Below are 22097 nucleotides of genomic sequence, written 5' to 3'. Positions count from 1 at the left end.
ATTCTTTTTTTTGATCTTTTTTCAATCATTTAAAAGTGTAAAAACTTTTCGTAGCTTGTAGGCTGTACCAAAACAGCAGTGGGCTGAATTGGGTCTTCGGGCCACATTTTGGTGATTCTTGTTTCTTATTATATACAAATACCTTCCTCATTATTACTTAGAGCTACATGGGTTTATATAGGTGAATTATAATCAATTCAATTGAACTTCTGTAGATTGACACTTAGATCATTTCTAGTCTTTTGCAATTACAAATAATGCTGCAGTGAATAACATTGTCATTTTGCCCTGGGGAGAGAATATATGTAAGGAAAGTTTGTAGAAGTGGAAGCTTTGGATCAAAGGGTATGTGGTTTGTAATTTTGATAGATATTTACAAACTGACTTTTTAGAGGTTGTACTGATTACTCTACCAATATAGAGAGTGCCTGCTTCCCCCCACTCTCACCAACCCAGTGTGTTTCTTTTTGATATGTGCCAGTGTGAGAGGTGAAAAAATTATATAGTAGTTATTTGCATTTTTCTTATTATAAATGAAGCTGAATATCCTTTAATCTGTGGATATTTTTGTCACAGATTTTCCACATTTTTCTGTGGAGCTTTGATACCCATATATTGATTTGTAGGAGCTCTTTACTTTTTTAGGATTTTCTGTCTGAAATAACTTTTTTGGAGTGATATATAGAAAGGCTTTTCCTGCTTCAAAATTAATTTATGAAAATAAAGTTGAAATACTTTTGTGACTTCACCTTTACCTTTAAATCTTTAATTGTGTGTGTCTTTGTATGTGATGTTATCTTTTAAATGAGAGATGGACATGATACTCAGTGAAAATGGGATCAACTTGTAGCATATATGTTTGTGTATATAGTCATTATATATTTAATATATATATTCACTAAATAGTAGGCACTGCTATTTCTTGCCTGGAGAACCCCAGGGATTGGGGAGCCTGGTGGGCTGCCACCTACGGGGTCGCATAGAGTCGGACACGACTGAAGCAACATAGCAGCAGAAGCAGCAGCTATTTCACCAGTGATTCACTTACTCAATAAACATTTATGTAGCAGCCACTTCTAAGGCATCAAACCCAGTAGGGGATACAGAGATAAATCAGTGATGATCTCTTTCTTAAGAATAAGTAATGACCATAACAACAACAATAATAAAAGAAAATATTTGAAAAATACTTTCTATGTGCCAGATACTCACCCATCAGCTTATATGCATTATCTCATTTATCTTCATAGAAACCCTCTAGTTTAGGTTCTATTCTTATTCTACGTATTTATAAATGAGGAAAGTTAGTAATAAAGCAAGGTTTAGATTTAGGAAGCCTGGTACCTGAGCTTGGGCTTGTAACCACCCACCACATCATCTGTCATACTATGACCCAAAGGTCGCAGGGGTAGATAGAGCCCTGTGGGAGTTCAGAGAGATCTGTGAGGAGCTGGACTCCACAATATTTTTAAAATCTTATATTAACATTTGACTAGGGTCTTAATTCTGGCATTGTGCAAGATTGATAGCCTCCATATAAGTTTCCAATTCATCACTTATTCTTAAATTATATTTTGGGGGATGCAAATTTTTGACTAAAGTAGTATTCCCCACCAATCAAAATGGTTGTCTGAGGAGGCCTTACAAAGAGCTTAGAAAAGAAGAGAAGCAAAAGGCAAAGGAGAAAGGGAAAGATACACCCAACTGAATACAGACTTCCAAAGAATAGCAAGGAGAGATAAGAAAGCTTACCAGTCTTTAGTAAATCCTCCTAAAAAATACTACTATGAAATAGTTTAATGTACAAAAATATCTATCTTCTTTTCCCCAAAAAGAACATTTTCTTTTTTTTTAAGATTTCATCTTTTTTTTCAAATTGAAGTATAGTTGATACATAATGTTGTGTTAATTTTTGTTGTACAGCAGAGTGATGCAGTTATACATATAGATACACTTTTTAAATTTTATTTGGCAAAACTAATACAATATTGTAAAGTTTAAAAATAAAATAAAAATTAACAATTTTAAATATTTTAATTAAAATTTTAATATTTTAATTTAAATATTTTTAAATATTAAAACAATATTTTTTAAATATTGTTTTCTATTATGTTTTATTACAAGATTTTGAATATAGTTCCTGGTGCTATACGTAGGAACTTATTTCAAAAAGAGCAATCTTAATGTCATTTTTACTTCTACTGAGGCTGAATTTCCTAACTGTGATTGTTTAAATTTATTCTCTCTTCAAATATGATAATGTGGGAGATGTTGGGATAATCAAATACATTTTCATTTGGAGGTGGAAATACCTCATTAGTAATCTCCTGTCCAAAAATCAAATTATTTTGGGGACAGTAAGGAAACTGCGTGGTCAGTTACAAGGTTGTATCTGACTCTTTTGTGACTCCATGGACTATAGTAGTCCACCAGGCTCCCCTGTCCATGGGATTTTTCCAGGCAAGAATACTAGAGTGGGTTGCCATTTCATCCTCCAGGGGATCTTCCTGACTCAGGGATCAAACTGGCGTCTCCTGTGTCTCCTGCATTGGCAGGTGGCTTCTTTACTATTCAACCTCACATATAAATTAAACTCTTACTAAATAGTTTTGAAAATTAAATGAAGAGATAAATATATGTATGTGTATGTTTTTAAATTTGCAGCTTTTGACCCATGTCACCAAATTAATGGCATGATTACTTTGACATATGAAGTTGACTAGTTAACTAATAAGCACTTGATATTTAGTAAGTAGTTAGTTATGGTGTTAGGAGGGGTAGAATAATGGCTATGTATACTGGCTTAAACATAATAGCAGCCTTTTTCTCTTCATGTGATAGTACTGGGCAGGTGAACAGAAGATGGGGCAGCCCTCCTCCATAAGTAACCCAAGGGCTCAGCTGTATGAGGCTCTACCATCTTCAACATAGAGTTTCTAAGGCTCCTGGGTATCATCTGCATTCCAGCCAGATGGGGAAAAGGCCACGGAGGACCGAGCATGGGGAGTTCTATGGGCCAGACCCAGAGGCTGCATGCATTGCTTCCATTCCCATCTGATAACCTAGAACTCAGCCACACCTCAGTGCCAGGGAGGTAAGAAATACAGTCCAGTTCTTGGCCCAGGAAGGAGAGCATGGATTTGGGTGAGGAACTAGGTGTCTCTGCCACAGTTGTTAATAAACAGTTCCTCTACTATGCCTTGTGAACACCATCTTACAACTCATCTTTAGAGACGCAGTCCTTGGTGTGAAATGCCTCTCATTCTTGGTGCTTAGGCTCATGAAAGTATCATGTGACATTTTCTCAAGAGATAAAGGTAACCATGTTTGTGGGGAGCTAATGAAATCATGTAATAGGTTCTGATAACATGAAGGTTGGAGAAAGGGACAATGGAGAGAGCTGCCAGCTGAAGCTGGTTCCCTACTCCTTCTTTCTCAGATTCATGTGGGAGGCTCTGTGAGTCTTCCTGGAAGCCTAGCCTCCACCTGCTCAGGGGGCAGTGGCGCCCAAGCACAGTTGCTGGTTGTGTTAGAGGAAGGTGAGCAGGGTACTGACGGTGGTGTCTGTGTTCTCAGGAAGCCTTGGAGTGGGCCATGAAGAACCATTTGTGGGGCCATGCTTTGTTCCTCTCCAGCAAGATGGACCCAAGGACCCACAGCTGGGTCATGAGTGGGTGAGTCGGGGACTTGCACAGGGAGAGCCCAATGGAGCGGAGAGACCTCCCCTCCAAATGTGGGGATGAGGGTAGGGAGAAATACAAGACGCACTGAAGAGCCCCACCCTCCAAGCGTCTTTCCAATTCTAAGTCGGGTGTAGTATTTCTCTTCTCCAGATCCTTAAAACCTAGGCGCGGATACATTCTTTTTAGCTGCTGAGTTGAACAAAACATTTTACTGACATTTTCTCAGGGTCAGAGCTTTCAAAGATTAAACAGGATTCTGCATTGCAGTAGCCTTCTCTCATTGGAAGAGAGAAGTTCCTAGAACTCTAGAGAGTTCCATCAGTGAGGGGGTGGATCACTTAAGGGTGACTGACAGAGCCTTAGGACTGAGAGGTAGTAACTCACTGCTTAGTCCTGCAGTGGGGTGTGGGTGCTGGGAAGTAGGGAGGGATACAGAGTAGCAGGACTGTGAGCTGTGGTAGAAAGGGGTTTATCGGGCTAGAGATTAGATACAGAAGACTTCATCAAATGGGAGATGTCAAGATTGAAGGGATGCCCTCGGTCATAGTTTGCACTGGCATACCAGGACCTGGGTGCCAGGAGGCACTGGGAAGAGGGCTCAAACCAGAATGGGATGGGAATGGAGGTGTGAGTACCTAGCCAGGAGTTTAGAACAGGGGCGATGAAACAGTTAAGGAGACCCAGGATCAAATGGAGGTGGTGGGTGTAGCGGGTGCTGGGGTCAGCCCTTCAGGCTGCAGTTAGCATCCGCGGGTGGTTGGGGACAGATGTGTGGCAGGATTGGGGTGGGTGGGGGCCTCCCATAAGGAGCAGGCTGGGGTCAGACAGTGAGAAGGATGTTAACTCAAAATTTATCTTCCCGTGTTGGTTAAAGCCTTGAAGCTACCTTCTCAGCTCGTTGTTTAGTTGCTTAGTCATGTCTGACTCTTTGCAACCCTGTGGACTGTAGCCCGCCAGACTCCTCTGTCCATGGTCTTTCTCAGGCAAGAATACTGGAGTGGGTTGCCATTTCCTTCTCCAGGGGGTCTTCCGACGCAGGGATTGAACCTGAGTCTCTTGCATTTGGCAGGCAGATTCTTTACTGCTGAGCCACCAGGGAAGCTTTATCTTATATTTAAGTGAAGTGAAGTTGCTCAGTCGTGTCTGACTCTTTGTGACCCCATGGACCGTAACCTACCAGGCTCCTCCATCCATGGGATTTTTCAGGCAAGAGTACTGGAGTGGGTTGCCATTTCCTTCTCCAGGGGATCTTCCCAACCCAGGGACTGAACCTGGGTCTCCTGCACTGCAGGTAGGCTCTTTACCATCTGAGCCACCAGGGAAGCCATCTTATATTTAAGTTGGCCATAAATCCTGCTGGGCAGAGTTGGATAAGAAGATGGACACCCCCACTTTAAGTTGGGTCTGTGGGGCTCACATCTGTCCCACTGCCTGGGAGTCTATTCTTCACCATGGTCCCTGCTGAGTCTCTTTATTACTCCGACCCTCAGTCTTCCCAGTAAATGGTGACCACCGTGTTCTTCATTATGGTCACTATGGGCCAGAATAGTAAGGAGCACTGAACTTCTATGAGGAGAAGCACTCCCAGCTCTGGAGGAAGGATGCTTTTAAAGACAGCATTCTGAGGGATAAATCTCCTTTAGGTTTTGGAAGTGAGCATCCCACAACCCTGAGCTGTAGTGTACATCTCTGCTACGGATTTCCGCCTTGGGCCATTGATGTTTGATGGGGCCCAGTGAATCGTGAAATATCTCTCTCACTGAGTATGCTTAAATCTCAAATCAGCCATAGAGCTTATTATATCCTTGTTAAGCAGATCCCACGGTTTGTCATCAGCAGGATCATTTCTGGTCCCTGCTCTACGCCTCTTCAGTTACTGAAAATGACTATTTAGTACTTGTGAGCAAAGGCACGAGAGACCCGGGTTAGCAAGAAGCCCCCCAAAACCAGCACTGAGAACTGTAGGCCAGGCCTGGAGGAGGACTGCCTCGGGGCAGTGGGTCTTGAGGGTGGCCGGGGAGGAGGGGTCTGAAAAGAAGAGGTTCAGGTTTACCGTTGGGCTCTCAGGGTTCATTGACTTATGCGTGGCTCATCTCCGTGATGGATGAAGGTCTATAAAAATGGTTTGCTCAAGAGTTAGGGTGTCAGTGCTGAAGTGCAGAAGGTTCTCCCCGGGTGGTAAGGTCTGTTTGGGGTGTGTGGTGGGATGGGTGTCCTAAAGTGGGATGGAGCTGAGCCATAACCAAAAAGCAGAGAGAAACTCAAGTTTCAACAGAAGCCACTGCAAGGCAACTGGTTAAAGGTGCTCTTGATTGGGTCCCCACTGATGGTCGGTCCCCTCTCTCTGCAGCTTCACCAGCACACTGGCGCTCAACGATCCACTACAGACTCTCTTCCAGCTCATGTCGGGAAGGATCCCACAGGCAGCCACGGTACCCTTCATAACAGGAGCCCAGCATCCAAAGGGTTTAGTGTGTGGGGACTGCTCAGGGACGAAGTGATGGCTTTAGAGATGACAAATAAAATAACTGTCTCTTAATCCCCTCCCATGTGCCTGGCCCTGTGCTAAGTCCTGTGATGGATATTATTTCATTTAATGTGTGGAGGTAGGAATTATTATCCCTGTTTTGCAGTCATGAAAACTGAGATGCAAAAGTGTAAAATGACCCAAGATCACAGAGCTAGGGGCAGAGGAGTCAAGATCGGTACAGGTCTGTCTGATTCCGAAGATCTTGCTCTTTCCACAAATCCACAGCTACCTGCTGAGTGAAGAATAGTGAGTGAAGCTGAGGCTGCTCTCCCCGCTTACCACAACCAGGCTTCCTTTCTTCCCCACCACTGCACGGGACCCTTCAAACAGGGACACTCTAGATTCTACAGGTCATCAGCGTGAGATGTGGTTCAAGAGAACCCTGAGGCCACCTTGATAGTTTTCCCATTATAAGAGACTTGATCTTTTTGTCCTAAGGCATTCCTTCCTTATCCTCGAAGTCCAATAATTTTAGTAAGATATATCTTATTGACCATCTGTGTCGATTTTTGGGGGAATAGAGCACGCTCTTTTAATATGTGCATCCATCTCTTACAGTTCAGGAAAAATTTCTTGAATTATATCCTTCAGTATTTGTTTTGTTCTCTTATATTGGTTTTCTTTTCAGGAACTCCCTCTATATATAAAATATAATATATATATATATATATGATTCTTTCTTTTCTTCTTTTTTGCTGTGTCCCTCCTGTGTGTCTCTTACTATGTTTTCATCAGTGACTCTTGCTTGCTATGCTCTTTGAAATTTTGTCATTAAAAAAAAATATATATATTTATTTATTTGACTGTTTCTGGTCTTAGTTGTGGTGCTTGGGTTCTTTGTTGTGGGAATGTGGGCTTCTCTCTGGTTATGGTGTGTGGGCTCCAGAGCACGTAGGCTCAGCAATTGTGGTGTCTAGGCTTATTTGCCCCATGGCATGTGGGATCTTGGTTCCCTGACCAGGTATAGAACCCACATTCCCTGCATTGGAAGGCAGATTCTTAACCACTGAACCACCAGGGAAGTCCCCTCCATTTTTGTCTTTATTTCTTTGATTTTCCTGCCCCTTCTCTCCTGAGCTTTGCAGGTTACATTTGCCTCCTCCTGTTCTCCACCATCTCCTTCCTCTGCTCCTATAACTTAGCTTTAGGCCTTTGCTTCATAAAAGAAATTGTTTCATTATTTTACTTACATTCATGATGAAATATTTGGTGACCATTCTTTGTTTTGTGGTATCATTTTTTTTTGGTGAAATGTTCTCTCTACCGTCTTCCTTCCTTTTATCTTGATGGTATATTTGTACAAATTCTGTATTTGTTCCTTCACAGGCTTCAAGCCTTCCTCGGGCCAGTTATTTACAGGAGGTTTGAGCTGGGGAGATGCCAGGGCCATCTTCCAGGCCAGCTGGCATTTCCACACAACCTGGTATTTTCTGTGAGCATCTTTGCTTCTCCCCAGCCAGTGGAGATGGCTGTGGGATCCCCTCTCTCTGGTGTTCTCTCTCTCTGCCTCCCGAACCCACCTCTGCTCAATCTCTTTTGGAAGCCTTTTCTTGTATTTAGAGGCTTGGGTTTTTGCTGACATTTAGTTTTAATGAAAACACACTCACACTTTTGCTTTTTTGTCCTTCTTATTGCTTGTGGACAATTTCAAGAAAAGAAAAGAGAAATACTGACTTTCATGCCCCTTTGTCAAACGAACTGGCTATATTAGAACATGGGATGCACCACACAGTTCTGCCGAATGCCTGTGCTCTGCAGTGAAATCCTACCATGTCACAAAACGCTAAATGCAGGGAGTGATGTAATCAGCATATGGTCCATTGGGTCTCAGTGTACTGGTAGAGTTTGCTAAATGATCCCTGCTTTGGGGTGAGAAAACCAAGGAGCCAGAAGTGATATGACAGCGTGGTATTTGACACCGTGTTGGAGAGTTCCCTAGCATCATAGCAGCCAGTAGAAGGCCAGACTTTGGTCCTTAGAATAACAGGTGTAGTGGACGAAGCATGGAGACTGGAAAACAGAGATGTGGGCTTCTGTCACAGGCTTAACCTAGGCTCTGCTCCTCAGAGTCTAGCTGTGTGAACTGGGTCTTGTTACTTAGTCTCAGAGTCTCAGCTTTTCATCTTTGTGGGCATTTTGATGCCTAACAGAGCTATTGTAAAAATTAAAGGAGAGAGAATATCTGAATGTATTAATGACCATACTTGGCCCATTAAAGTTAGTTAATAAGTGTTCTTTCTCTCTCCCCACCTCCATAGACCTGCTTTACAGTGATTTCTGCTCCCCCGCCCCACCCCCCAAATCACCTGGGGAGAAGACAGAAGAATTGCTTCTAAGTTTTTGTTCTTTTAGCAAGAGCTTTTCTGTTGCTGGTTCCCTTAGTTCCAGCCAGAAAGAGCCTGGCTCACACGTTAAAATGGGGATAATAATAGTATTTCATGCATGTGATTGTTCATAGGAGAAATGCTTAGCACAGGCTGCGGCCCAGGGTTAGAGTGCAATAAGTGAGAACTGCTATTATTTTTGTGATTTATTATCATCATTCCTCTCATTCACACTGCTTTGCCCAGATAAACAAAGAGTATCTATAAAATGGAGCTGGAGAAAGCATCTTTTGTTCTGTGGGATAATTACAAATACAATAGCAAATAATTGTGAATTGTTTTGACCTCAGATCTTAGCTATTACTGTCAATCTCCTGTTCTGTCCATTCTGTGTAACAAATTGGAGGACAGACTGGTCTGCAAATCACCTCCTTTCCTCTGCTGTGCTTCCGTGTGTGTGAGTATTTACGCCTACATGTAATTTATAAAGTGCAAACCAAGTGCAATCTTATTTTATCGTCAACAGTAATCCCGTCAGGTAGATATTATGATCTCGATTTAAGAAATGAAGAAACAAAGCTTCAAAGGCATTAAGAAACTTGCTCCAGAGGCAGGGCCCCTGTTGAATCCAGAGCCTGTGACATTGTTTTGTTTATTGCTATTTCCTCTGCCCTGAAATTCCCTGTTATTCAGGAGAAGGACGGCCCATCCGTTCCCATGGGGCTTCCACCCGCGTCCACTTCTCTGACTACCCTCTACCGTCCCCTCGTGGAGCTCTGCTGCCCCTGCATCGTCACTAGCGACAGTGCTGGCTGGGCGCCTTGGCCTGTTTTCTCACTCCTCAAGAGGCGATAGGAATTAGATTTCACAGAGTTGTGTGAACATTAAAGAAGGTCATGTGTAGAAGAGGACTCGGCAAAAACAGAAGACATTAGCCATTTGGTAAAATATTAAGGAGCCCAGTGTTCCCCTGTTTTCTTACAGGTTAATATGGAGTCCTCTCATGAACCAAGGGTTTGTGATCCTCCTTCTTCCATGGAAATATCAATATTTTTTTAAAAAAATTTTGTCCCCAGCTATTGAGATTAGGGGCATCAGGATGAAATTTGAAAATTAGTGACTAGTAGTGTGATTTTATTTTTATCTACCTCCCAATATTGGAGAAGAAAATGGGAACCCACTCCAGTATTCTTGCCAGGAGAATCCCATGGACAGAGGAGCCTGGTGGGCTACAGTCCATGGGGTTGCAAGAATCAGACATAACTTAGCGACTAAACCACCAAGGACCACCTCCCAATATTCCTGTGTATGTGTGTATGTAATGTGTCTGCCTACCCATCCTTCTAAGAATTTTGCTTTTTTAAAAAAAGAAAACTCAGAATCAATGAGTGGCTGCACTGCAGGCAGCCAAATAGGCATTCCTGGCAAATCAGAAAATACACAACGCCTTCCTTAACCTATGCTCTGGCCGGGCTGTATTACTCAGCCAATGTGCCATTTTTCTGCTGCTTTTCAGTGTTGTGGGGACAAGCAGTGGGGAGACTGGAGGCCACACTTGGCAGTGATTCTGTCGAATCAGGGTGGGGACCCGGAGCTGTACCAGCGCACGATTGTCGCCATGGGGGACACCCTAGGTAAGCAGAGACCAGCTCCGTCCCCTCCTCGCCTCTGTCTCCAGGCCAGCTTTAAACACCCCGTGCTTAGACTTAGGTTCCGTGTTGGGTCCGAGTCTATGTCTCCTTTGACCCAGGAGCCTCAGTGTTTTGGGGACAGAAAATCCAGGGAGAGGAGTGTCCTTACCTTTCCGTTTCCCAGATTTCTGCTGCGAGCAAGTGCAGGCCAGGCCCCTGAGACTCCGGGGTCCCGCCTCTGCAGGAGGCTGCCCTGAGTGGTTGCTTCCTGTGCCCGGGTCAGAGTCCCCAGCAGATGGAGTTAACACCTGGAGCATCTCCCCTACTGTTGTTGTCGGTCCCCCAGTGACCCAGCTCAACCAGATAGGAAATTCTATTTTTGCCTGAGCTCCCCTGGGTAACTGTGTAGCCTTTATTTCTATCATCTCTTTGTGAATGTGGCCTTTTAAACACTTAGGGGCTGTTGGATGTTGCAGATCAGTGGTTCTCAGATTGGGTCAAGGGACAGAATATTTAGAAAATCATTGCTTTGTGGCACTTCGTGAAATACTGCTCTGCTAAACTTAAAATAGCTACAGGTGAAGTTGTGCCCAGTCAAATGACAAGTTATTCAGCACCTGAGTAGAAGGAACTAACTTTTGTTGAACCTTCTTGGGTGCCAAGCTAATTACTTTGCCTACTTGAATTAACTCAGTGTTGAACTAATGAAAAAGGTATGGGAGAACACTTAAAAACTGGGAACAATTTGGTAATGAATGTGATTTTTATGAGCACTGGGAAAAGTCTTCTGTTGTTTGATTTTTGCAGGGGAGGCATTAATGCCCCAAGAAGCCTAGTTTAAAAACCGCTGCTTCCAACGGTCTGCTTCTCTGCTCAGGTGTAGGCATTTCTTACCTATTTCTCCCCTTCCAGAAGGACTAAAATGCTTAGAAACGTCCTCATCAAAAGTCCATTAGGGGGAATGTGAAATAGTGCCTTCTTCTAGCTGGAGAAGTGAAATGGAATGTCGGAGGGCAAAAATGGGGTGGGAGAGGGAGTGGGGTTTGGGGTCTGTGGCTCGTGTCATGGAGAGCTTGTTCTTTTATTCCCGTGAAGCTGTCTGCTCCGACCTCGGAGCCGCTCTCAAGCCCTCTCCCCTCCCACCCGGATGGTGGGTCCCTCCCTTGGTGGGCGTGTTCCCTGACCCAGGCTTGTTCTCCGCCTACAGCTGGGAAGGGGCTGGTGGAGGCTGCTCACTTCTGCTACCTCATGGCCCACGTGCCCTTCGGCTACTACACCGTGAAGACAGACTACTTGGCCTTGCTGGGCAGTAGCCACAGGTATGCCAGTCTTCTGGGGGACAGAGAGTGGGGAGGACGTCTTCCGGGGGATTGGGTTAGCCCTAGCTGGGTTTCATGGCTTCCTTTTTCCACGGTCTCTTGTGAATTTTCAGCTGCTGCTGATGGTTTTTCAGCACAGGTAGGCTCTGGGCTGAGAGATGCCGGGAAGAGTGCAGCATCACACCGCCAGGGGTCCTCAGGCCCAGGCCTTGCTCCCGGAAGCTGCGAGGGGGGCCCGTGGGTTGTAGTGTGCCTCTCTGGCCACTCGGTGGCGCCCTGGCTCCATGACCAGAGACGGACTCTTGGAAAATGCTAATACGAGCGCGGTGGCTTGAGGCTGTGCGTTAGGCAGCCGTGGACCTATTTTCAGAACCGGCCTTGGGCAAAATCTGCAAGTGGAAGAAGTTTGTGTTTCGCCCCCACAGCTTACACTGACTTGACACACAAGCTACTCAAAAGTCAGGCCTGTCATTTATTCCCTGCTGGCCATAACATTAGACTTCTCACAAAGAAGGACCTTGATAAGCCCCTAGACAGTGAATAAATGGATGAAAAGACCAGGTTGCTCCCCAGCCACCCTCCACATTCTGGATCTTTCTTTCTCTCTCTCTCTGTGATAGTTAAGATTTCCTAAGCTCTTACATTGTACCAGCTGTTTTATTTGCACCATTTCCTTCAATCATTACACATGTACCCTGTGAAGAAAGTGTATTTTTAAGCTTCACTTTATAGAGGAGGGAAACTGAGGCACAGAGAGGTGGAGTAACAGGTCTAAGATTGTACAGCTAAAGTGTGGTCAGGCTGGACTTGGAATCCAGACTGTCAGGCTTTTCTTCGTAGAAACGCATCATCTCATGACCTGTCTGTCAAGGTCATGGTCTCTGATAGCACATAGTTAATTTGTCAGAGAAGCCTGTCTGGGCCAGATGTGACAAATAAGCGAAATGGGTTATGCAGTGTCCCCAACCCTTTTGCCACCAGGACTGGTTTCGTGGAAGACAATTTTTCCACGGATTTGGATTGGTGGGGGAAAAAGAAAGCCTCGTATGGTTTCGGTATGATTTAAGTGCATTATATTTATTGTGCATTCTGTTTCTGTTGTATTGCATCAGCTCCACCTCAGATCTCCAGGCGTTAGATCCTGGAGGTTGGAGACCCCTGGGTTAAGGTGTCCCCCTCCTGTGTACTGAATGAGGATGTTTCTGGAGATCCAGCCCTGACCCCAGGGGAAGCCCCAGTGATTATGGTTTCAGCCCCCACGGCAGCTGTTTTGGGGCCCGTGTGGACTCTGAGGGCCCCCCAGATCACGTTTGCTCAGTCTGCTTTCTCACTGGAGCAAGCGTCCGGTGTAGGGACTGTCATTTGATTTTTGGCTCTGCGGTGCTACCCTCTCTCTGCAGGGCCTTCTTTCTTCAGTGCTCCCGGAACATCACATGGCTCCCTCTTTCCTGCTCTTCTGCTCAGGCTGGGGTGACCTGTCCCAGACACCCATTCTGGGCTCTCAGGGCACTAAGGCTGGTGCTCAGCATGGTTACATGCTGGGAGATGCAGTGCCCCTCTGAGCTGGGCACGAGAGCATCTTGCCTTAAGTGACCCTCCAGGAAAGATGGCAGGAACCGCCCCCACTCCCTGAAGTCCCCCCGCTTGGCCCCCACCTTCCCCCAGAGCCTTTGGGGGCACAGATTCTCCTTCTTCTCTTGGAGCTGCCCCAGGGATCAGCCCAGGACAGAAACTCTGCCGTGAATGGATGCAGCTGGAGTTTGGCTATCTATGAGTGAAATCCGTCCCCCACCCGCCCCAACCTCAAACTCTTTTATTGTTATTCTCTGGTTTTAGTCAAGAGTTTTTGAAATTTGCAACAACTGAGGCTATCCAGAGGACGGAAATCTTCGAGTACTGTCAGATGCTGGGCCGTCCCCGATCCTTCATCCCTTCTTTCCAGGTAACTGAACGCTCACGAGGCCCTTTCTGCATCTGACGGCTGTGGGCGGCTGGATTCTCAGCCTTGCTTTCTGGCAGGTAGTGGCTGGGCTAAGTCATCCACTGGACTTTTCCTCATGAGCTGAAGTGTGGGAAGGGTTAGGATGTCTTTCTAGGTCCCCCCAAGGTCTGCGTTTTTAAGACAGGAAAGCAAAACCTGGCAGCAGCCTCTGTGCTGCGGGCTCCTGCCTCCCTCCTGACAAAGGAGAATCAGGCAGGCACCCCTGGGCCCCACGCCTGTCTGCAGCTCCTTCTGCTCTTCTGTCTCCAAACAGCTCCATCTTCTCCTCGGCTCCACGGCCATCCTGCCAGGAGCGGCCCCCGGCTGCTCACTGTTCCTACTCTCCTCTGACCTGCCGCTCCCATCTCTCTTGGATGCCTCCATCTTTAACTCTGGAATTCCTCCCTGCTCTGTCCTTTGGCCCCTGTCTTCCTTCTTCCTCTCAGGGCTGCAGGTGTGTAGGCAGCATCCATGTCCAGGTTCTAACCTGTCAACCTCTCTACTGGATGCCCTGGTGTCCCCTTGGATCCCCAGAGACTTCTTCAGTGATTGTAGTGAGAGAGTATCTGGTGGCAACAACACACACACACTCACACACACAGACCACCACCACCACCACCAAACACAAAACAAAGCCTTGGAGATGAATGGATTACTGTCTGTAGGGCAGTGACCCAGTTAGTATCTTCTGTAAGGGTTTTACCAAAGACCCATCTTTTCCAGCGCAGCCCTGCCCAGTGGGCTCCTTTGTGTCCATGCAGGTCTTCAGTCTCTTTCTCTTCTGTAGTCATCCCACCTCTTAGCTGTCTTTGGACTGATAGCAGTGAGATCAGCTGTTTTTAGGGAATGAGTTTTGCACACCTGGCACTGTGCTATGATCCCCTGACTGAGTGATCTCTAATTCTGTGAGGCAGGCATGATTACTGTCTTTTCGCAAGAGAGGTTCCAAGGAGTTACATGCTATTGGCTCACATCTCTTGGGTACCATTTGCTCTAGGGACTTTACGTGGGTTATCTCATTGAATCTTTGAAACCACCAAGGGGGAGATTGTAGTATCATCCCCGTATTAGAGTGAGGAAACCGAGGTGCAGAGAGGAGGTGGGGGAACTAGCTTCATGCTCCATACCAGCATAGAGCTGGGGTTTGAACTTGGGTCTGCCTGTTCCCAGCCCCTCTGTACTCCATCTGGCTCTGTCCCTCATGCTTCTCTGAGCCCTTACCTGTATCTGTCTATACTCTCCCTCTTAGGCTTGAAGCCCCTGGCACCAGGGGCATTTTTTTTTCTTCTTCTGCCTGTGCCCCTGGCGCCTGGTTCTCTGCCCCCCACACACCAGCCTTCCCAGAGATACAGGCTGCCTGATAAGAAGTGGAGAGGCTGGTGGATTTCCATGGTGACCAGCACCTAGGGAGACTTAGCTGATGTGCCCCCGTTCTCTGCAATGATGGAACTGCAGGCTGGGTTTGGAACTGTGCCTATACACAGATAGAATGCCCTAAATGTTGCAAGGCCGTCTTTAATATTTGGACCCAGAGTTAGCGGAAGTTGGCAGTCCACTGACTTCCAAGAAGTCTTATCTCCACTTCTCTCTTTCTGGCCCTGCTCCTCTTCGCAGGTGTATAAGCTCCTCTATGCGTCCCGTCTGGCAGATTATGGCCTCACGTCCCAGGCCTTGCATTACTGCGAAGCCATTGGCACAGCCCTCCTGAGCCACGGAGAGAGCAGTCACCCTGTGCTATTAGTGGAACTCATCAAGGTGAGCTTCTCAAAGGGCTCTCTGCAGGTGTGTTATCTTCAGTGTTCAGAGAAAGCTATTGTAAAGCGGCTCAGAGCCCCATTTCATCTTCTTTGAACATGCTATAAAATTGGAGCCCCTGGCTGTCTTTGACCACATATGCATGCCCAGATGTGATAAGCAGAGGCCTGACACTGCATAAAGAAGGATGCTATGGGTGGAAGGGGCGGGGGACGGGAGTGGGTTTGAAATGGGACTGGAAACCAGGCGTGTGCTGTGCAAGGAAGTCATTCTTGCATCTGCCTTTTTGGTACAGTAAAAATGCATGTTATGGCAAACCATTTTAATCATAAAAGCTGGGCTTAGAAAATATATTTTAGTGATTAAAATGGGAAATGATCCTTATTAAAATGCTTTTAAATGCATGGAATATTTTATCACATGTGAGATACATTCAAAAAAGAGAAAACAAAAACATCAACTTTTAGTTCCTGGGAAAGAAAACAATCAGGCAAATAGTTGTTCCAATTAATTGAAGAAAAATCCATTAGCTGAGAGTGAAAAGGCAGCCTACCATCACTTTTTGCTTTGCTTTAAATGCGGCCCAAGTGTTGGATTCTGTAGCCAGTAAAATCTGTGCTACTGAGTGCCCTTAATGGCAAATTTCTGCCAACAGGATGATGGTTGTAGGCAGCTCAGGAGCCAGAAGGGAGGAGTCGGAAAGTTTGGGGACTTTATGATGGGATGTTGTTGTTTGGTCATTGAGTTGTGTCCTACTCTTTGCGACCCCATGGACTGTAGCCCATCAGGCTCCTCTGTCCATGCGATTTCCCAGGCAAGGATACTGGAGTGGGTTGCCATTCTCCCCTCCAGGGGATCTTCCTGACCCCGGGATCAAACCTGTGTCTCCTGCATTGGCAGGCAGATTCTTTACCGCCGAGCCACCAGAAAAGCAATGACTGAATAGTCTTGCAACATAAGCAGCCCTTCGACCGGCAGCATGGGCTTCACCTCATGGGGGGCTTGTTAGCAATGCTGGATCTCAGGCCCCACAGACTTCTGGGATCAGAATTAGCATTTTAACAAAATCCCAGGTGGTTCCTACCAGCTCTGAAGTTTGAGAAGCACTGCTCCTGAGAACAGCTTTGCAGAGACATAGAGCAGAGTAGCAGTTTCTCCTCATATTTTATTTAGTATCTAACACCAGGATGGTTTAACTGTTTATGTTGCGATTTGAGGAAGGTATCTGCTGAATTTGCTATTCGGCAGTTCTTTGTAATCTGATTTACAAGTGAGCAAAGGCTTCCTATCTTCTTTTTTCTTACTGCTTCTCCTCATGGTCCATTTCTCCTACTTTTCTCCCTCCTTTTCCCTCTCTTACCATCTGGAAACCGGGCACAGCTGGCAGAGAGACTGAAGCTGTCAGATCCTCTGGTTTTAGAACGCCGCCGCCACCGAGGAGACAGGGACCTGGAGCCGGACTGGCTGGTGCACCTTCGGGGGCATCACAGGGAGCTGCAGGTGAGGGGGGGACGGTCAGCGGGGTGGGTCTCTGCTCCCCTCTTGGCTCTTCTAGACACAGGGTAGGTAGGCACTGACCTCGGCAAGTCCCCAACACCATGGAGGGCCGCGGTGTCCTCTGTCCCCAAGGAAGCACAGCCTGATGGGGGAGGGGTAGCACTCAGCTTCCACACCCCCCACCCCCACCCAGCCCCCTCCGCTAACGCGCTCCCCTCCCGGGTGGAGACATTTTCCTGTGTTCCCCTGTGTGACGGTGGGACCCTCTCCCGAGTCACCCGGCCACCCTTCTCCGAGGTCCCGGAAAATACATGTTGTGACCATCAAAGCTCCCGTCTCTCTCTGTGAGGAACAGTGGCTCACTGTGGCCCGGTGTCACTTTCATGTAATGTAGGGCAAATGCTGAAAAGACTTCCGGACCTTTCCTTTTTTTTTTTTTTTGTTCTGACAATTGCAAAAGCGGCTGGTAGTAATTGTCATAGTAATTGGAACAGGGCCTCCTCCATTTCCTTTCTTCCTCTGTCTCTGAGAAAGGGGCAGGTGGATTTTTTTTTTTTTTTTTAGACACATGCGGCCCTTGCTTCCCCTGTGTGCTGTGGGCCCTGGGGCCTGTGGCTTAGTTCCCTCCTCTTGCCCCTTCCTCTGGGAGAGGAGGATGCCCTGGCCTCTGCCTGCTGTCTCCGAGCAGAGTCGGGAGGTAGGAAGACCCGTGGGCTCCCAACCCCTCACAGCCCCCACACTCACCTGAGGCTCCCTTACCTCATCACTGCTGAAGTGTCTTGACTTCATTTCAAATCGTGTTTCCTTGTTTTTGTTTTCCTTTGTGTCACCTAAGAGGATTTGACTTTATCTTAATAGCGAAAGGAAGCAGGAAACATTGGCCGTCCTCAGTCTGCTCAAGCGGTTATTTCGGAAGCCAGAAAAACTCCAGGTACCTAAACTAATGAACTGAGTGTGTAAATAACTGACTCTTGGGATCTGATTATAGGAGATAACCTAACAAAAAACTTTTCCCCTTCCTTGCCTGGAGTGCCTTCCTCGCCCGTGTCAGTCTGACCTGTGGTCCAGGCTTCTCTCTGCACAGCCCCGCAGGCCACAGCCTTCCCTTCTGTTTCCGCATTGTTAGAGGTTTTGTTTCACATTCAGGCTTTAATCTTGTTGCTGTGCTGTTATATAGTTGCTTCACTTGTGTCAGTACCATCTCCCCAGGTGGATGCATTTCTTCATGCCTGAGGTGGCGGATCATCTGTATTTCATGTTAGCGGTGGGTACATTGGAAGTGCCTATGGCGTTTGAGCATCATCTGCCGCACACGTGAAATAGGCTTCAAAATGTTTTCAACAGATCCCTTCTTTTCCCTTAGGATGCTTCAATTGTTGGGCTGGGCAGACATTATTATCCCAGTTAACTCCATGCTGTTTCCCAAATAGCACTCACTGGTGGGGTGAGGACGGGGTCTCACGGCTTTGCTTCCAGCTGGTTCCCAGGCTTTTGTACCTCCTTTAGGAATGATTAAGGGGATAGCAAGTATGGGCAGGCCTTGGTCTCTGTTTCCCAGCTTTGCTGCTGTGCCCCAGAATCGGTGAGGGGAGAGGGATGCAGGAGAGCAGGCTGGGTGCCTCTGAGTGGTCACTTCCCCTGGGAAACAGCCGTGTCTCCTGTCACCCTATCAAGTGGGTAGGTCAGCCGACCTCACTAGTCCCATAATTTGGGCCAACCATCGTCCATGTCCACAGTCCACACCTTGGTCTGTCTCGTCAGCAACACAGTGGAGCCAGAAAGAATGTCACCAAGTCCCCTTCCTGGGCCAAAGCTCTTATCTTTCAAAACAAAGCCATCATTTCTGTAGTCTGATTTGGGTTTTACATTGAAACTTTCTAAATTCCAAGTGCCCCAGTCCATTAGTTAAATCCACAAAAAAGTTTATCCAAAAGCTAAAAAGTGTGGAGTTAGACTAAATGGTCATTCCTGCCATCCCGACCCCCTGGTTTAAAAAGCTCAGAGATCGTACAAGCTGTGAGGGAGATAGTTTTGAACACTCTAAGTCCTAAGCAGTGGAGGTGTTACAATCGCTGCTGTGTTATACTCGTCACATCGATGGTGGCCACGTCAACTGGCCTGTCCTCGTCACTGCTTTCCAAAGAGCAGGCTTGTTCCTGGTGTTTAGTCCACACAAAGGCCACATTACAGCTCTCACCTCTTCTTCTTTGTCTTGTGTCCTTAGAAAACACTTTCTATCAAGGTCTTTCTGGACCTCAAGGCAACTCAGAAGCCTATGGTGACCGCTCAGCTCTGTGGCCAACTCTGGAGCAGTCGGGCCCAGCCCAGCTCAGCCCACAGCAGCCTGGCTCCTACCCAACAGGTGGCGGTTCCGGGCAGCTGGGGGTCCCAGTGCCTCTCTACTCGGTTCCTGAGACCCATCTTCTGGGGACCAGTGGCAGCGTGGCAGTGACAGGGGCTCCCGGAGGAACAGCCTGGGAGGAAGCCCAGCAGATACACCTGCCCCCTGGTAAGAGCTGCCAGGAAGGCAGCGAGCCTTGGGTGGGGAGGTGTGGAGGGGAGCAAGCAGAGGAGGGCGGTGCGGGGGCCAGTGTGAGGTGTGGGGTGGGAGCTTGTGAAGCCCTGGGTGGTGGGTGCGTATGTGATTGAGGGCTTCCGGGTGTCAGACCTGGGCTGGTAGCTTTGCGTTCATCCGAGGGAGATGGCTCTTTCCCATTCCAGCCCCGCTCTCTGCTGGGATAAACACAGCACAGCCTCCAGCAGCCGCTGTGTGCTCCCGTTGGATTCTGGGAGAGTCTCCGGGAGAGAGGCGGTAGAAGGCCAGACAGTGCCACTGTGCCTCCGGCTGCAGTTTAGGCCAAGTCCTCTTTCTGAAGTCAGCTGTGTCAGGGGCTGTGGGCAGAGGCTCGTGCTTCTGTCCATCAGGTCTTGGACAACGGGGGCTGAGTGTGGGTGAGCACTGCTGAGTGATGCCAGGGAAGTGCTGGAAGCCAAACAGAAGGGTCAGATCTTAGACCTTCTAAGACAAGGTCCTATCCAAGATGGGAGGCTCACACATAGGGGAAGCCTGGGAGGATCCCTGTGATCCAGCCTGACGTGGCTTTCATTTCCAGGGTTCCCATGGAATGATCTTGGTTTGGGGTGGAGGTTGGGTGAGTGGCATGTTCTGGGGTGGCTGGAATTGAGAGGCTTGTGCAAATGGACCTCATATTTATTCTGATCCACTGGGGGCTATGTGCCCAGAGCTCCAGCCATTTGGCAATTAGGAAAGCTGACTGTGGATAGAAGGGAAAGACCCGAGTTCACATCTTGATTTCTGTTGTGATTTCTCAGTGTCTCCAGAAACCCTCCAGCATCCTGATGGGCAGAAGGCTATTTCCAGACCCCAGGTGAGAGGATAGAGTCCCCAGATGACAGCACCCACTCTGAGCTGTGGATTCCCTCCAGCTGCCCCAGTTGCTCAGCCACATGCAGGCACCTTCCTGTGCCCTGCACCAGCCCTTCCTTCCACATTGCCCCTTGTTTCTTTCTACACCAGATCCTGAGAGGTGGAGAGGAGACTCGTTCTTGTTCATTTCACTCCTGCCAACCTGTGTCCATGGGGGCAGGACTGGGTTTACCTCTGGTCTCGCACATCAGCCCCCTCCAATGCCCTCTTCTTACTGATGCACTGAAAACTTGCTGTGCTCTGCGCCATCAGGGAAGACTCTTGATATTTCTATCTTTAACATTTTTACCTTGCTCTATTTCTGAGAAGGACCTATGGCAGCTGTGTCTTTTCTCTTCAGGTCTTGGAGGTAACCATGTCTAGTTAATCATCTATTCAGCTGTTGAATGAATGAATCCCTCCACTAGTAACAGGCATTGCTGGTCCAGATTTAAGATTCTCTCTAGCTTTTCCTGGTTGGAAGTGATGTCATAGAACTATCTTGAGTAGTAACTAAGCTACAGACCTTAAAACTTGTTTTTTCCCCTAAATTAGTGCTTTATTGTTATATAAAATCTGAAAAACAAAGAGAAAATGTCATATAAAGTGTCAAACAGCCATCACTCAGAATCACATAGCCAAATAGTCTATTTTCTTCCTATATTTTTTCTATGTACACATTTCTCATGCTATCTAAAAGCAGAGCCTTCCTATAAAACCTTTTGTAAGTCTCAGTGATGTGAAGGGAAGAAGCAGTTACCTCAGTACACATCTTGCTAACAATGCACAAAATGAATCGAGATGAAGCGCAGATGCTCAGAGATGCGGTTCAAAGCCACGTGAGATGCTGAGTGTAGATTCCGGTAAAGGAGCTTAGTGGGGCCAGTCTCGCTGCTTGGGATACAAGCTGCCTCTAAAATGGCTCCTACAAAACAAACGCTGAATGCTTTTTTCACTTTCTAACTTTTTTGGTAAAACTGAAAGTCCTCTTTGGATTTTTTTGGTTGGTTGTTAGTGAAAATAGGTACTAATGTCAGTCTTTGGTAAAAGCAAAGTTGTATGATACAAACTTTCAAAAAGTGAAGGAGACCATCTATATGGGTGTATATATAGATGTGTATATGTTAGTTTTCGTTCCAATCCCAAAAAAAGGCAATGGTACTACCGCACAATTGCACTCATCTCACATGCCAGTAAAGAATGCTCAAAATTCTCCAAGCCAGGCTCCAGCAATATGTGAACCGTGAACTTCCTGATGTTCAAGCTGGTTTTAGAAAAGGCAGAGGAACCAGAGATTAAATTGCCAACATCCACTAGATCATGGAAAAAGCAAAAGAGTTCCAGAAAAACATCTATTTCTGCTTTATTGACTATGCCAAAGCCTTTGACTGTGTGGATCACAATAAACTGTGGAAAATTCTGAAAGAGATGGGAATACCCGACCACCTGATCTGCCTCTTGAGAAATTTGTATGCAGGTCAGGAAGCAACAGTTAGAACTGAACATGGAACAACAGACTGGTTCCAAATAGGAAAAGGAGTTCGTCAAGGCTGTATATTGTCACCCTGCTTATTTAACTTCTATGCAGAGTACATTATGAGAAATGCTGGACTGGAAGAAACACAAGCTGGAATCAAGATTGCCGGGAGAAATATCAATAACCTCAGATATGCAGATGACACCACCCTTATGGCAGAAAGTGAAGAGGAACTCAAAAGCCTCTTGATGAAAGTGAAAGAGGAGAGTGAAAAAGTTGACTTAAAGCTCAACATTCAGAAAACGAAGATCATGGCATCTGGTCCCATCACTTCATGGGAAATAGGTGGGGAAACAGTGGAAACCAAGTCAGACTTTATTTTTTTGGGCTCCAAAATCACTGCAGATGGTGATTGCAGCCATGAAATTAAAAGACGCTTACTGCTTGTAAGGAAAGTTATGTCCAACCTAGAT

The 22097-nt window shown here is 46.7% G+C and overlaps 1 protein-coding gene across 6 annotated transcripts in view; it reads left to right on the top strand.

Moving 5' to 3' along the window:
* Nucleotides 1–22097, top strand: part of SEC16B (SEC16 homolog B, endoplasmic reticulum export factor) — a 65643-nt gene that overhangs the window by 35825 nt on the left and 7721 nt on the right. For 5 of the 6 annotated variants that reach the window (XM_061383289.1, XM_061383294.1, XM_061383290.1 and 2 more), the window contains 10 exons: nt 3577–3674; nt 6034–6115; nt 10054–10171; nt 11376–11487; nt 13324–13429; nt 15083–15223; nt 16604–16723; nt 17579–17651; nt 18945–19229; nt 20054–20109. In XM_061383289.1, coding sequence (XP_061239273.1) covers nt 3577–3674; nt 6034–6115; nt 10054–10171; nt 11376–11487; nt 13324–13429; nt 15083–15223; nt 16604–16723; nt 17579–17651; nt 18945–19229; nt 20054–20109 — 1191 coding nt within the window. The remainder of the gene's footprint in view (nt 1–3576; nt 3675–6033; nt 6116–10053; nt 10172–11375; nt 11488–13323; nt 13430–15082; nt 15224–16603; nt 16724–17578; nt 17652–18944; nt 19230–20053; nt 20110–22097) is intronic. The other variant, XM_061383293.1, reaches the window with a different exon arrangement.

This window comes from Bos javanicus, chromosome 16 (assembly GCF_032452875.1).
Source record: "Bos javanicus breed banteng chromosome 16, ARS-OSU_banteng_1.0, whole genome shotgun sequence".
In the NCBI taxonomy this organism is placed as follows: Eukaryota; Metazoa; Chordata; class Mammalia; order Artiodactyla; family Bovidae; genus Bos; species Bos javanicus.
Note: the sequence above shows the minus strand (reverse complement) of the source record. Positions and strands in the feature narration are given on the sequence as shown.